At 36.1% G+C, this 14,538-nt stretch overlaps 1 protein-coding gene and 1 long non-coding RNA gene across 3 annotated transcripts; one reads left to right on the forward strand and one right to left on the reverse strand.

Moving 5' to 3' along the window:
- Window positions 1-2,015: 2,015 nt before the first annotated feature.
- Window positions 2,016-11,037, forward strand: LOC104218067 (uncharacterized). 2 transcript variants are annotated; one of them, XM_009768462.2, is made up of 15 exons: window positions 2,016-2,506; window positions 5,525-5,921; window positions 6,011-6,188; window positions 6,298-6,437; window positions 6,514-7,711; window positions 7,813-7,913; window positions 8,026-8,170; window positions 8,609-8,677; window positions 8,783-8,828; window positions 8,924-9,285; window positions 9,512-9,591; window positions 9,695-9,830; window positions 10,208-10,406; window positions 10,513-10,595; window positions 10,752-11,037. In XM_009768462.2, the coding sequence occupies exons 1-15, from the start codon at window positions 2,395-2,397 to the stop codon at window positions 10,884-10,886; spliced, it is 3,381 nt and encodes a 1,126-aa protein (XP_009766764.1). In that variant the 5' UTR covers window positions 2,016-2,394; the 3' UTR covers window positions 10,887-11,037. The 2 variants fall into 2 exon arrangements, 1 of the variants encoding a protein (XP_009766764.1); XR_011402918.1 differs by lacking the exons at window positions 8,924-9,285; window positions 9,512-9,591; window positions 9,695-9,830; ... (1 more) ...; window positions 10,513-10,595; window positions 10,752-11,037 and adding an exon at window positions 8,392-8,498 and having other exon boundaries at window positions 8,783-8,827.
- Window positions 11,038-12,034: 997 nt separating this feature from the next.
- Window positions 12,035-14,233, reverse strand: LOC104218066 (uncharacterized). The gene is made up of 4 exons (XR_708901.2): window positions 14,095-14,233; window positions 13,827-13,882; window positions 12,404-12,445; window positions 12,035-12,318 (listed from the first exon to the last, which is right to left on the reverse strand). It is a non-coding gene; the product is annotated as an uncharacterized lncRNA (long non-coding RNA).
- Between the last annotated feature and the right edge of the window lie 305 nt (window positions 14,234-14,538).

Here is a 14,538-nt window from a genome sequence, read left to right on the forward strand (position 1 = left end):
AAATAGATTTTGAAAGCTTTCCAAAAATAAAAAATCCTATTTAATAATTATTTACGATCAACATGATTGATTTTATTTTATTTCACAATTTTTAATTTTTGGAAACATTATGTAGAGAACGGAAGTGATAGTGAAATACTACTATAACAATTAAATATAATGTGTTCAAACAATTAAGAAAATATTTTTTACAATTTATATTTGAATTGAGTGCACTAGTTTAAGTTAAAAAGCATAACATAATTTTTTTGTAAAATGCGGTTCAATTTAAAAAATAGAAGGATATGCATATTTGAATTTGGGTTGATATACATATATAATTTTTAATTTTTATATGTATTATATTAGAATGGGTGTGATAGAAATAGATACTAAATTCAAACAAGCAAAATGAAAAGCCATGACAATGTAATAATATTAAATTTTGAATAATATAATAGAAAAAATAAGGTTCAAATAAAGAAAAAATAAAGGTAAAACTTATTTAAATTGCGACGAGAAAGCTTTTTTCCCTTTTATGATAAAAAAAGGTCACAATATGGATAAGGCCACATAACTCAAGTCTATTAGATAAAATAAAAATAAAAAATATACAATAATACAAATAAGTTAGAGATGATGTGAGAATATTTATAAATATTAGTTTTAAAATAATAATAAAGTAAATATAAAATACTTAAAAATATGACTAATAAATTTAAATAATTAAAAAAATTGAGAAATATTTTAAATAAAATAAATATATATTTCAAGATTAAAAAACTTACATATATATATATATATTACATCAAAGGATAGTAGTGGATAATGATATTAAATAAAGTGACAAGTTAATGAAAGTCACATAGAACCTAATAATACTATATATTAGATAACATAATGGTAATCTATATATATATTTTATCCGTCAATTAATTTATTTTTTATCCATATTAAATATGAATTGAGTCAAATATTCTATCTGTTTTTTCAGTATCCATTTTTGGCCCGTGTATATCCGATCCGACCCTCCTATTTCTATTGTTATCCTCTAGAAATATAGGTAGATGATGAGAAATTTTATTTTGAGCAAGACATGGCATATAATGCTTGAGTAAGGGTAATGTTTGCTTGCCAGATGGCACATGTAGGACCCACGATTAATGAAAAATCCAAAAAATTACTCTCCTATGGTTATTCATATTATCCATGGCTGATCATTTTTTGGAGTATTTATAGTCTCCCAAACTTGAGGAACCTCCAATTTAAATTTTTGCAAATATAAGAGTTAAACTTATTGGCTATCTATTTTTAAGTAGATAATATGGATTTTATTCATATTTGACCCATTTTAAAAAATTGATTATTTAACCTATTTTTTAGCGGATAATATAGGTGAATAACTATTTTTTTTATTTGCCACCACTAGAATAAAATAAAAAATAGTTATTTTTCAAGCTAAAATCCGTCTTGGACAGCATAGCAGGGACAACAGAATGACAACCTGATTTAGGGATGTAACTATGTTGTAACTCCTTTTGATTCAAGTGCTCACTTTTTCTGGTGCAAAGTAACAATAATGTGATAAATCAAAAGAAATATACTAACTTAATTGAAAATTTAAGATATATGATTGCACTCGTCATGATATTATGTATGCAGTAAGAGACTTAGCAGGTTTATAAGTAAATTAGGTTATGAACATTGACATACCATAACGAAAGTTTACTTGATATAAAAAATTGTGAATTATTTTATAAAAAAAATCCTACTGTACTCGGAGAATGTTGTGATACAGATTGAAAAACTTTATACATTTTTGCAGGAGAGCTTTTTCCAAAAAAAAAAAAAAAAAGAAAGAAAAAGCAATCAAGTTTTTTACAAATACTGTTTTTAGCCAAACAACAAGGTTTAAATAGTTTCAATTTTTAAAAAATTAAAATATTTACTGATTTTCTTTTCTTCTTTTGTTTTGGCAAAACCTCTCCCTCATATTTTGGTACTGGTATTTAAAACTTTGATTACGACTACAATCTACCAGTGCTCCTCTGTTCAACATTTCGCACACAGAGCAAGTGAGAGCGGAGCATCTACTTGGATAAATCAGTTCCTCTCATACTCATACTTGAGATTTTCCAATTTATTTATTACATCAGTTCTGTTACCTTTTCCTCCAATTCATTTTCATCACATTGATAACTGCAATTCATCAAAGTTCCAGAAACTTCCACTAACCATGATCTTGTCCACATGAGAATGTGTCCCAATATGTTGTTACTGAAGAGACAACCGTCGAATTCATATAGCTGATCTAACTTGTTTGTGACAGACGTAGTAGTAGTTGATGTGTATGTTGTAAATTAGGTCGATGATAATCGTGGTTGCGTGAAGGATTTGAATTGAAGGAGGTCCAAAATGAGCACGGAAAGGCAAGCCGCGGTGACGGTTCAGGACCTAGTAGAGGAAGCTAAGAAGCGAGTTGTTTTTTTGATCATATGCGCCATTGGACTGTCCTATCTCATGTCTCGTGAGTGTTCTTTCCCTCCAGCTCCTTTTTTTTCCCGTTCAGTTTGATCAATTTTCACTGACGAATTGCTGTTACTATTTCGTCTGCCGTAGTTTTATGTCGTAATTGCTGTGATTTTGTTGTATTGAGCCGAGGGTCTTTCGGAAACAGCCTCTCTATTGTGAACATAGGGGTAAGGACTTAGATGTCTAAATCAACTATAAATTGAGATTGTAGGAAATGTTTGTTTTTGGAAACAGCGCCCATTCATGAAATGTTACCTCACTAATGGGGTGAGTGGGCATATTCCTACAAAGAGGCTGCTTTTACACCTCGTGACCATACTAATGACTACTCATAGTTCAAAGATTTAGGGTTTTAGAATGTGGCTCAATGGTAAAACCAAGAGGAGGAAGGGACCTTTCCTGTCGTCACTTCGCCACTTCAGCTGGTAGTTATGATGCTCATCTCGGGGCCTACTTAATACACATGTCCTTGATATAGGTAAATGATTGATTGCAGGGGCGGGATGTAGAGTGTAATATATGGGTTCGGCAGGACCTAGTAGCTTTGGCTCAAACTCTGTATATATATTAAGAAATTCACTAAATATGTACAAATATTAAATTCCCAACTCAGTTATTAGCACTTGAGGTTGTTGTCCTAAACTCCCAAACTCATAAAGCTCAAATCATGAATCCACCTCTAGTTGATTGGAAAGCTTAGGCAGTAGTAGGACATTCCATGCAGATCTTTTTGAAACATGGTCCTCTCAAATCCCATATTTTCATGGGTAGGTAGGGTGAATTCTAAGGTTCCATATTTCGGTCATGAACATAGTTTGATCATGTTCATAATTATGGATGCGAAGTATGTAAGTGAAGAGTGGCGCATTTACCTCCTCTCCTCTTGAATTTACTCGATCTCGCTGCTCATTCCCTGTATTTTGAACTATGCTTCAAGTATTTGACCTCGCAAATTCTTTGCTTCCCATTCAACTACTCTGGTAAAAAGAGAGAAACGCAAGTCCTGTGGTAGCTTGAATCTGCTCGAAATTGCGCTGGCACAACTCTAAAAGCCCAAGTATCAGAGGGGTGACTGCTGAAACTAACTATGAAATGACAATTTAGGGTCACTTTAATGGAGAACTTCCTGGTGGCCTTTATAAACAAGCTTACTCATTATGAAGAATGAATTACTAAAATGTAAATGTTGCAAACTTGGAAAACCAAAAAAGGAGGGGGAAAATATAAAAGAACTGCGCCTCAAGTGTATTGACCTGTATCGGCTCGATATTGTTGGACTTTGAATTTGCTACCTTGTGTGAATTGGGGGTGTTAAATGTTTCCTTCTAAGAGCACTTTGACAGGGGTGCACCAGTAAATGACGTGGTTTGATTCCTGACATGTGCACAAAGAAGGACTCGCAAAATGATTAACCTTTCTCCTGATCACACGGGTTTATTCATCCAAAATATGATCATCTTTCCACTTGTGTTTGCTGTGCGCTGATTGTTGATTCAGATGAAGACGATTTCTATTTAAATATCCTGCATGCCGAGAAAAGTATTAGGTATACCATGCATGTTGAGTCGTCGACAGAAAGAAATTTAAGGGTTCTTTCTTCACTAGAAGGGCTACTATGCCAAAAATGATGTAGTTGAAAAAAGGTCCACATCCCACATGTCATTCCCTTCTAATTTGATTAATTCAGAAGTCTAATCTATTTACAATGCAAGAACGTCTAAGCCCACCAGATAGCGATTATTTGTTTCTCTATTTATCTCTACCCTCCTTTAGGAAGCACCACTACTGATCATTTTCGCGATCATTTGGATAATGTGTGGAATCACTGACGGAGGACACTAGTTTATGAAATTCATTATTCATGAAGAGAAATAGTCTGTGTTTCTCTAACATGCATTTATAATAGAATTTCTTTCTTGATTTGCGACAGAACATTTATAGATACTGATGGTTATGTTAAGATCTAGTACTTCTCCCGTCAATTATTCATGTGCCAATTTTGCATGACGCATAGGATTCACGATTCTCTTATAGTTTACTAGATTGGATACCATTTCAATGTCCACATAAGTCAACCAATAGATTGATGCAGGAAGGGTAATGAAGCCAATCTGAATAAGGAATACAACCTATAATATTTACGAGTGCAAGACAGTAAAAGAAGTCAAAAATGTTAGCCTTAATCACATGGCATATTTCTTTGCAACTTCGCTGAATACTTAAAATATGAAGGATCCAAGTTGAGAAGCATCCACTTGAAAAGTGCAGGTGAAAGTAGTCTCCTTTGATTTATAACCGATGAATAACTACTTAATTAAGATTGTGAAGACATGCATGGCTGGTCAAGCGGTAAAGTCAGAGACATGAAGATATATTCTAGTACCATGTGTATGCATTTTGCCCCGATTCAATTCTTATATAAAATTGTCTTTTTATCTTAGTATCTTTCTCTTGAAGTGAAATGTACTTTCTTGCTGGAAACAATCCATTTCAATTTGCAGCAAGATTTTACTTAAGTCTACTGAAGGATTTTATCCTTCTTCCTTGTGCTCAGAGAAATCATTTTTAAATATGGTTCGAGCATTTCAGTTGTTGCCATGGACATTCGTCTTGGGGGTTGAGTATGATGAGTAATCTACTTCGTTGATGTAGTGGAACAATTGTTGCAAGTTCTGCACTTAACTGCTTCAAATGTTTCCCAGTTATACAGTTTCTTGTGTTGTGGCCCACCCATGTAGGAGTTAAGTCTAAAAACCTACCCTTTTGTATTGCTGTCCTGACAAAGTTCTCTGTTTCTGTAATCATCTGCATGCTTCTTGAGAGATATTCTCTTTTGTTTATTCTTATAACTGCATTATGACTAAGCCTGGATGTTTGCAATCTGTTCAGTCCATTTCAAGTTAAACTTATAGTTGGCCCTTCTTTAGAACTTACTATGATGACATGCCTTATTGTCTGCCTTCTTCTCTCTATTTTCTCACCCTTGTCATTTTTCCATTGTTTTGCTTTGCAGTGACGAGCTCCTCAGTTTTTATCAACTTGCCTGCTGCTGCTCTCTTAATTGTTTTCCTTCGTTATCTGTCTCTTGATTTTGATGCACGGATGAAAGCTGCTACATATAAAAGAAAGTCATCCGTATCAAACAACACTTCTCAGAGGAAACATATTGATGCTCCAAGAGCAGTTAATGAGAAGGCCAATTGGAGGAAGAAAGCAAATTCACCTGCTGTAGAAGAAGCAATAGATCACTTCACCAGGCATATAGTTTCTGAGTGGGTGACAGATCTCTGGTACTCCCGCATAACTTCTGATAGACAGGGATCTGAGGAACTTGTGCAGATCATGAATGGTGTACTAGGGGAAATCTCATGTCGCGCGAGAACTATTAATCTTATAGATCTTTTCACAAGGTTTAAAATTTTAGTTCCTGGATGTTGCTGAAGATTTCCTCTTTAGCTTACTTTTGATCTTAAGGAAGTCAGCAACTGAAAACATGCAGGGATATTATCAGTCTAATATGCACTCATTTGGAGCTGTTTCGTGCAAGCAAGATGAGGATTCTGAAGAAACGGCCAAGATCCTTGACAATTGAAGAGCTTGATGTGGAACTTAAACTGGTGTTGGCTGCAGATGACAAGTTACATCCTGCTTTATTTTCTCCGGAGGCTGAGCACAAGGTAATTTCATTTTTTATGATATCCTAACAACTGATAATCCATTGATTTCTAAAAGCCTTTTTGGTTAGGATGGTTTTATTTATCTTATACTAATCTTCTTCATCTGCAGGTTTTCCAGCATCTCATGGATGGTCTCGTTTCATACACTTTTGAGACAGAGGAGGTGCAGTGCTGTTTATTCCACTACATTGTCAGGGAGCTTCTTGCTTGTGTTGTAATACGACCAGTGTTAAATTTAGCGAACCCGAGGTAACTGCTTCCTAGATCTTGCTTGTTGTAGTCAAATTTTGTTTCTGCTCTTTATTTGTTCACAAACTTTTGTCAGGTTCATTAACGAGAGGATTGAGTCTTTAGTTGTTTCTATAAATAAGGCCGATAAAGGAACCACAGCAACAGAAACAGAACCACAGTCCATGCCGATTGGATCTGGTAAAATACCGGCAGATCATTTTTCTCAGGTTTTAGATCCTTCTGCTAAGGGTGTAGAACTTGTACAATTGAAAAAAAACCAACCTAATAATACTGAGGAGCATGCCATGGACAGTGTGAATGTAACAGATTTATCAAAGGACCCTTTGCTTTCGATTGATCCTCGGTCTACTCGTTCTTGGAGTTCTTTGCCATCAGAAATCGATGCAGATGATGGAAGAGGTATTCAGAGACACCACTCTGGAGGAGAGTGGGGTGAAATGCTAGATTTGCTTTCTCGTAGAAAGACCGAAGCCCTTGCTCCTGAAAATTTAGACAACATATGGGCAAAAGGCAGAAACTATAAACGGAAAGAAGAGGCCAATCTAGCATCTGATACACTCAAAAAGAGTTTATTGGTAAGTGCACCAAAACTGCTGGGACACTCAAAGGAAGCTAAACAGAAAGAGAGAGAGAGAGAAAACAAGATTGGAGCTAAGCATTATGTGAAGGACAATACTTCCTCGCAGGGTGATTTGAACAGACCAAGTTATCCTCCAGATTACTTGTATCAAGACGAAAATGAACATAACTCAGATGACCTTGAATCAGAGAGCAGTAGTTCTTACACTACTGAAGATGAAGAACCTAGCACTGTGACAGGTCTTGACTCTCCTGGCACCCAAGTGTGGGATGGGAAAAATATAAGGAATGTGAATCACATTCATCATCCACTTGAAAATAATGAAGGCCATAAGAGAAGAAAAGGAAAATCTGGTAAAGTACATATCCGCTCTAAACACTTAAATAGAGTACTGTCTGGGCGGAAAAGGTCTAGAGTAAGCAACCAAACAGGGCATGTGTGGCAAGAGATACAAAGAACCAGCTTCTTACTGGGGGATGGGCAAGATATATTAAACTCCAAAGAAAATGTGAAACTGGATGGTTTAAGTGATGACTCTGAGACAGAAATATTCGGTAGAATTTCTAGTGACACAACTGCATCTGCATCATCATCTGCCTTGTCGAGAAGCATTTTGGAAAATCTTAATATGGGTCCTCATTCTGCAAAAGGTTCTGTAATTGCTGATTCTTTTTTGAAATTAAGAAGTGAGGTATAGATTTGATTGCCATCCTTTTTTTCCATTTTACTTGACTTTCTGGATAACTCAAATGGTCTTGGATTTCTACTGAATTAGCCTTTTTTCTGTTGCAGGTCCTGAGTGCAAATATTGTAAGAAGTGGCTCCAAAACTTTTGCTGTTTATTCCATATCTGTTACAGATATGAACAATAATAGTTGGTCTATCAAAAGAAGGTGGAGTGATGTGAACTTTATGCTGATAGGCATTGTGAAGATCGCTCTTTCGTAGAGATTGTCATCTGAAGAGTCTCTTGCATCAAATTTAACTTTTGGCTGCTAGTTGCAGGTTTCGACATTTTGAGGAGCTACACTGGCGTCTTAAAGAGTTTCGGGAGTACAATCTTCATTTACCTCCCAAGCATTTCCTCTCTTCAAGTCTGAATGTTCCTGTCATTCGAGAACGGTGCAAATACCTTGACTTGTATTTGAAGGTGATACTTTAACAGATGGCATCTGAAAGTCCCTTTCTAAGCCAATCAATATTACGTTCTTCTCTAGATCAAAGTGCATCATGTTATACACATTTACTATTATATCTAAATAATGCTGAAATGTTATTCTCACTCTATTTCCCTTTTCATTATTGTTATACTTTTGCACTTTACCTTGATCTTAGTTCTTTAATAGTATTTGGACTTTCATCTCTGCCAAGGAGTGTCTTTTGTTCCTGAAATCAATGAAATACCACCAGTTCCACTGCTATTTGGATGTCATGGGGTGCCAAGAAAAGTTTTAGATTAATCAGGAAACTGGGTTTTGGTATATAATCCTCTAAAAGATCTTGTTCACTTTAGTCTGCTGTAGCTTTTATTTCTTTTCTCTAATGTTGTCTTTATTTTTTATTTGGCTTCTGTTTCTGCTTTCCTCAGAAGCTTCTGCTGCTCCCAACTGTTTCCAATTCCATCGAAGTATGGGACTTCCTCAGTGTGGATTCACAGGTTGAAAATATTTTCAGCTCACAGGTTTCTTAGTCTGGATTGATTTTAGAACAAAGAGAGTTGATTTTGCCTTCTTCTTTCTTTTTTCTTTTTTTGGTTATGCAGACATATAGCTTCTCAAACTCCTTGTCCATAATTGAAACATTACCAGGTGAGTAAATTGAGTTCGCATGATGAGGGGGAAAAAGGATGGGGCTCTGTCCTATGTGTTAGTCATAAATAGTTTATATGGATATTCGATTTCAGTTGACCTGGATGGCACTGTACGTCAAACGAGTAAAGAACCTCCACCAGGTATAAACCCTCGAACGGATCTCTTATCCTCCAAGGGGGAGCGTTCTAATACTGAAAGCAAGAATCCAACTTTAAGGATGGAGCAAGATCATTCGGTACATGAATCCGGATTAAGGAAAAACTATGTCGCACTCTCTCCTCCAAAAAGACCTCTCAAAGAACCTTTTGAGGATTCAACTAGGGACCATAAGGTGCATACAAATAGAAAATCAACCCCAAACATGCAGACGTCATCAAAACCAGTTGAAACTAACTCACATGCATCACCTGAATCTCTCGTTGATGTTCCCATTGATCCCGCCTTTCCCAGTGAGGTAGTCACTATCGACTTTTCTAATTTTCTAAGCATATATATCCTTTCACTATTGAACTCTAAAGAATAGATTTCTTATGATTCAAATTGATTATTGAAAGATAAGAACGCTATTTTATTTAAGTATGCTCTTTATATTTGATATATTTTCCTAGTAGTGAGTTGGAAGCGGTTTTAGCCTGATAATTATCAAATTGGCTCTAAACCTCATTTTTGTTTCACTGTAGTGGGTGCCACCAAATTTAAGCGTGCCTATATTAGATCTTGTTGACGTCATTTTTCAGCTCCAAGATGGTGGATGGATCAGGTATCATTTACTTATGCAACTTACAAATTAAGCTGTTGGACTTGATTATAAATGCACTTGTGTCATGGACTTCACTGGACCTATTGACTTGTGTGCATTTTAGGAGGAAGGCGTTCTGGGTGGCTAAACAGGTTTTACAATTGGGAATGGGTGATGCATTTGATGATTGGCTGATTGAGAAAATCCAGCGTCTGCGCAGGGGTTCAGTTGTTGCTGCAGGTATCAGACGTGTTGAACAGGTAATTTTCAAGTGTCCTGACTTATTTGTTTATTTTTTCTGAAAGACAGATGCTAATGACAATTCGATTTGCATGTGGACTAGTATTTATTGTAGCTCACTGGATTAATGCCATTACCTCTAGAATTCCTCCAACATTTCTTAATTCGAAAAATTCTTTTGTCCAATTTTTGTTCTTTTCTGATCCTGCTCTGTGTTCTTTATTCCCTTTTTTGGAGTGGGGGTGGGGCATTTAGTTTGCGCAGCCATCAGTCATCCCTGCACTTTATTGCTGTATTTTGCACATATGCATTCAAACGAAAGAAGTGGTTCATTGAGACTAATATCCTACCAATGTCGGATTTAGTACTACCTATTTTAACTTTGTGCTCCATGTAGATTCTCTGGCCAGATGGTATATTCATTACAAAGCACCCGACACGTCAACGTCCTGGACCCTCTCCATCCCCTAATTCTCCTCAAGGCCAAGTTTCCACTCCATTAAGTTCACCTTCGGTAGAGGATTCACTGAAGCTGGATGAGATGCAACTGCAGGAAGCACAACGACGTGCAAAACTTGTTTATGAGCTAATGATTGGTGGGTTATTTTAATTTACCATGTTCTGTTGGCTATACACATTCCAACACTTGATCATAATCCATATCTCTACTCTGCAACTGTTTGACTCCTATATCATTTGCAGATAAGGCACCAGCTGCTATTGTAGGGCTTGTTGGTCACAAGGAATATGAACAATGTGCAAAGGATCTTTATTACTTCATCCAGGTGATTTTTCCCGCAGTGCATTTAGAACTGCTTATGAGATTATTTCTTTTTTCCTTTTGTGATTGATAGCCTTTAGAAGTCTTTTTTCATCTTTGTTTCTGTTTTTGGCTTTTTCTAAATAATATCAACTAATTTAGGGACTTGTTACTTGTACAGTCATCCGTGTGTATAAAGCAGTTAGTCCTTGATCTTTTTGAGTTACTACTGTTGTCCGCGTTCCCAGAGCTGACTTCTGTATTTAACGCATTGCACGAGGAGAAGGGGAAGTTTGGAGAACTCAAAATAGAATAGATGTATCAATTTCCAAAATGTTGGTTATACAATTTAAGGAAAACTGTAAAGAAAGTTTTTTTATTTTTTCTTTGTTAATAATCATTGTAAAGGTTTTGTTCAGGGATTTTACGAAGGACTTATGTGTAGGATTCTCTTTTCTTCTTGAGAAGTCTCCTTGATGTGCATCCAGAGGCAGAAAATCATGACGGGTGTAGAATATTTTACTCATTATCCCGTTGCCAACAATGTTGGAACACTATAGTTGGAGGTCAATGAAGATAAGCTCAATTGAATCGCCATGCCAAAGCAATGACTCGTTTTAAAGACAAATTATTAAAGTATTGAAATGAAATGAACACAAAGGAAGCAGAATGGATACAAAAAGTTCATATTAGTGAAGCTAGATAGCTCGGCATAGAGACATAACATATTAATTGACAAAATTCACTGTTTACTCTCAAACCTATAGAGAATATGTTCACATAACTAATATCAATCTGTGTTGAGGTCGAGAACGAATTAGACATTCTGATTAAAAATCAGACTTCTATTAGTGGATCAACCCCTGAAGATACCCAGCTCACCTCTCTATTTCCCAACAAAGGCATCCCTAAGTTAATGCTTCAGCCATAGCTTCATCTAATCATCTTACAGTCGTTGTACGCACCGAGAAAAATACTTGTTCCTTTGAATTTTGATAGCTCTCGATCCATTTATGGATCTGACACCAAATCTTTACGTCGTGGTTCTCTATGCGCATTTGACAAGCTAAATGTAGATGGTTACATGGTTGACTTGCCTCACAGTTTTCTCAGGGGAGGGTTTTGGCCATGTTGATCACAAATTCCCTAGCCAACCACAAAATCACTCTTCCGTTTTCGACCCAGAATGATATATTGCAAACAACCCTTCAAACATTACGATGCAACACACGAACCAAAATGATATATTGCTAACAACCCTTCAAACATTATGATGCAAAACATGAAGACTGGTAGGTGATTGAATCTAAATACCGTGCACAAGACAATCTCAAATTTAAAACATGCAAAAACTTGTCATATCTGCAATAAAAATAATGGAAAACCTGAGTTTTGTTCTTTCTTCTTTTACTTTTTTGGGGGGTTACGGGGGAGGTCGGAATTATGTTAGAGTGAGTCAGCATGTCACACAAAGATTAACTACTATATGAATTATTGATAGGGAAAGGCACCACAATACAAGTCATTATATTGGAAAGGAGCAAGTCCCCCATACTAATTCATTGAGTCACCATAGAGACACCCCAAACGTTAACAAAAGCTTAGAACACCAAATCTAGCCATGGGCGAGAAAAGAAGATCCCAATACTAGGAGGAAGAATATAACATTCTCATTTCTTTCCGCTCTTTTTCAGGCCAGCACCACCAATGGAGCCTTTCGCAGCCTTTGCCTTGAGCTCCTTTAGTGCCTGCAAAATCACAAAAATAAAGGGTTAATTGAATCAGAATGATTGGTGTATCCACAGGCTGCAAGCACCGGAAGAATGAGTTTACCTTTTCCTCTTCCTTCTTCTTTGCAAGGAAAGCCTTGTCATTCTGCAGATAAATCGAACACATACAATTAGAGAGTGCAGCAAACATCACATGGAAGCTCATACACCAGAGACAAATACTTACTACAGTGGATACCAAATTCTGAGGATGAAACATGACCAATAATAACAAACGTTTCATTATTAGTCACCTGTCGCACTTCTTCATAGAAGAGATAGCAAATATTATCCTGACTAGTAGAGAATCTCTGAAGGTGAACATCTAAATATATCTTCCTCAAAAGAGCCAAATAACTTGCATAACAATCTTCACTAGCTTCACTGACGTAGATACGTATGAATAGGGGTAGAACTATAGAGGACATTATCAACACTGCCCTGTGCCCATCAATCAACTACGCCCCAACTTGAAACCAGTTGGGTCGTCTACATGAATCTTTTAATTATTTCCACCAAACAAAAAGAAATCTTTTAATTATTCCGCTCACCCTACCCCACACCCATATCAACCAAAATAATGTTGTACCCTCTCTGTACCACTTGCAACCCTACTGAGAACACAACAAAACTCACATGAATTCTCCACAAATTTGCTCTCTTTTTTCCTTTGTTTCTTCAATGTTCCCTTTCCTCGTTAAATCTCTTTTCCATTTTCAAAGTGCTTCCAGAAAAAATTAAGAACCTTTTTATGCAGATAGAAAGTATACCATATTACCTGCAAAATAGTCACTAAACTCTAACAATAAGTTTTCTGCATACAGGCTGGATCTCTAGTCCAACTTCCGCCTTGCTATCTATAGGGCCGAGGCTTAACTATAACCATAAATTCTAAGATTGATAGCTAGTTCACATCTCTAGCTAAAATTGTCCAGCAGTATCATAGTAGTTGGGGTCGGCTATATGAATCCTCACTGACCATGTTACTTCATATAAGCTCACCTCAGGCCAATGCTATTTTAAAAAGACGTACTAAAAGTTCTTTATATTTGCTAAGGAAAGGCTAAAACAACTCCTATATAACAGAATAGGATATAAAGTAAAAATCTTAACATGACTAAAACCTTATCTCCCCCCCCCCACCCCCCCCCAAAAAAAAGAGAAAAAATTCAGCTGATACGCACACACGGGCATATCCTAAGTCTCAATCTCGAATAAGTTGGGGGTCGGGTATACAATCCTTTGTTCCAATTCAAAGGATGCATCCCTCATAAGTACAGACTATATATCTACCCAAATATGAGAGTTCAAATCACTATTACCTCTATTTGAATCAAAGTTTCTCAACACAAATTCAAGACATAAAATAAACAATATATTGGACACACGGATTGTAGTCAAAACACGATATCTGCAAAATAAGTAAAAGGATGGACGCAGAAATAAAATAAAATAAAATAAAATAAAAAAATCTTCCACTAAATTACCTCGTCGTATTCCTTCTTTTCACTCTTTGGTGCCTTCAAAGGCTTTGCCTTTCCACCTGTTCCACAAAAAGAAAAATCAGTGAGAAAATCAATTCAGTTCTTAGCCTTTCTTCGACAAAATCAATCAACCAACCACACCTCAACCCCAAATTAATTGGGCCAGATATATGTCAAAAATAATCAAAAATCAAATCTTTGAAAATCAATAATTATAGAAAAGGCGATTAAAAGTTAAAAAAGAGAAGAAAAGGGAGATTAAGGAGTGTACCTTGCTTAGAAGACATGGTTGATTTTCTAGGGTTAAGAGTTTGGATCTGATTATCGGTTAATTAGAGAATGCAAATACCTTCTCCTAACCCACACAGCTCTTTTGTAAAGTGGCGTTGGAATTTTCTGGACAGTCGCATAAATTTATAACATTGGTGTACAACCGTGGAATTATTGGGGTGGGAATAAAAGTTATGCATTTACTGTTTTACCCTCTTTGGCTGAAGTATCAATGTTTGATTATGAGGGGGCTTTTAGGTATTTGAATAAAGGAATCTGCCTATTAGGAGTAGGGCTAGCGCATCATTCCTTTAGCAACTTGCTTTCTTTTCTTGTTCCTTTTTTTTTCTCCCACGAACCCTACGATCACACTTACGAGTAGTTTGATAGGATATATATAACAATATTGTGTATTAGTAATACATTAGTTTGTAACACAAGCATT

This window comes from Nicotiana sylvestris, chromosome 10 (assembly GCF_000393655.2).
Source record: "Nicotiana sylvestris chromosome 10, ASM39365v2, whole genome shotgun sequence".
In the NCBI taxonomy this organism is placed as follows: Eukaryota; Viridiplantae; Streptophyta; class Magnoliopsida; order Solanales; family Solanaceae; genus Nicotiana; species Nicotiana sylvestris.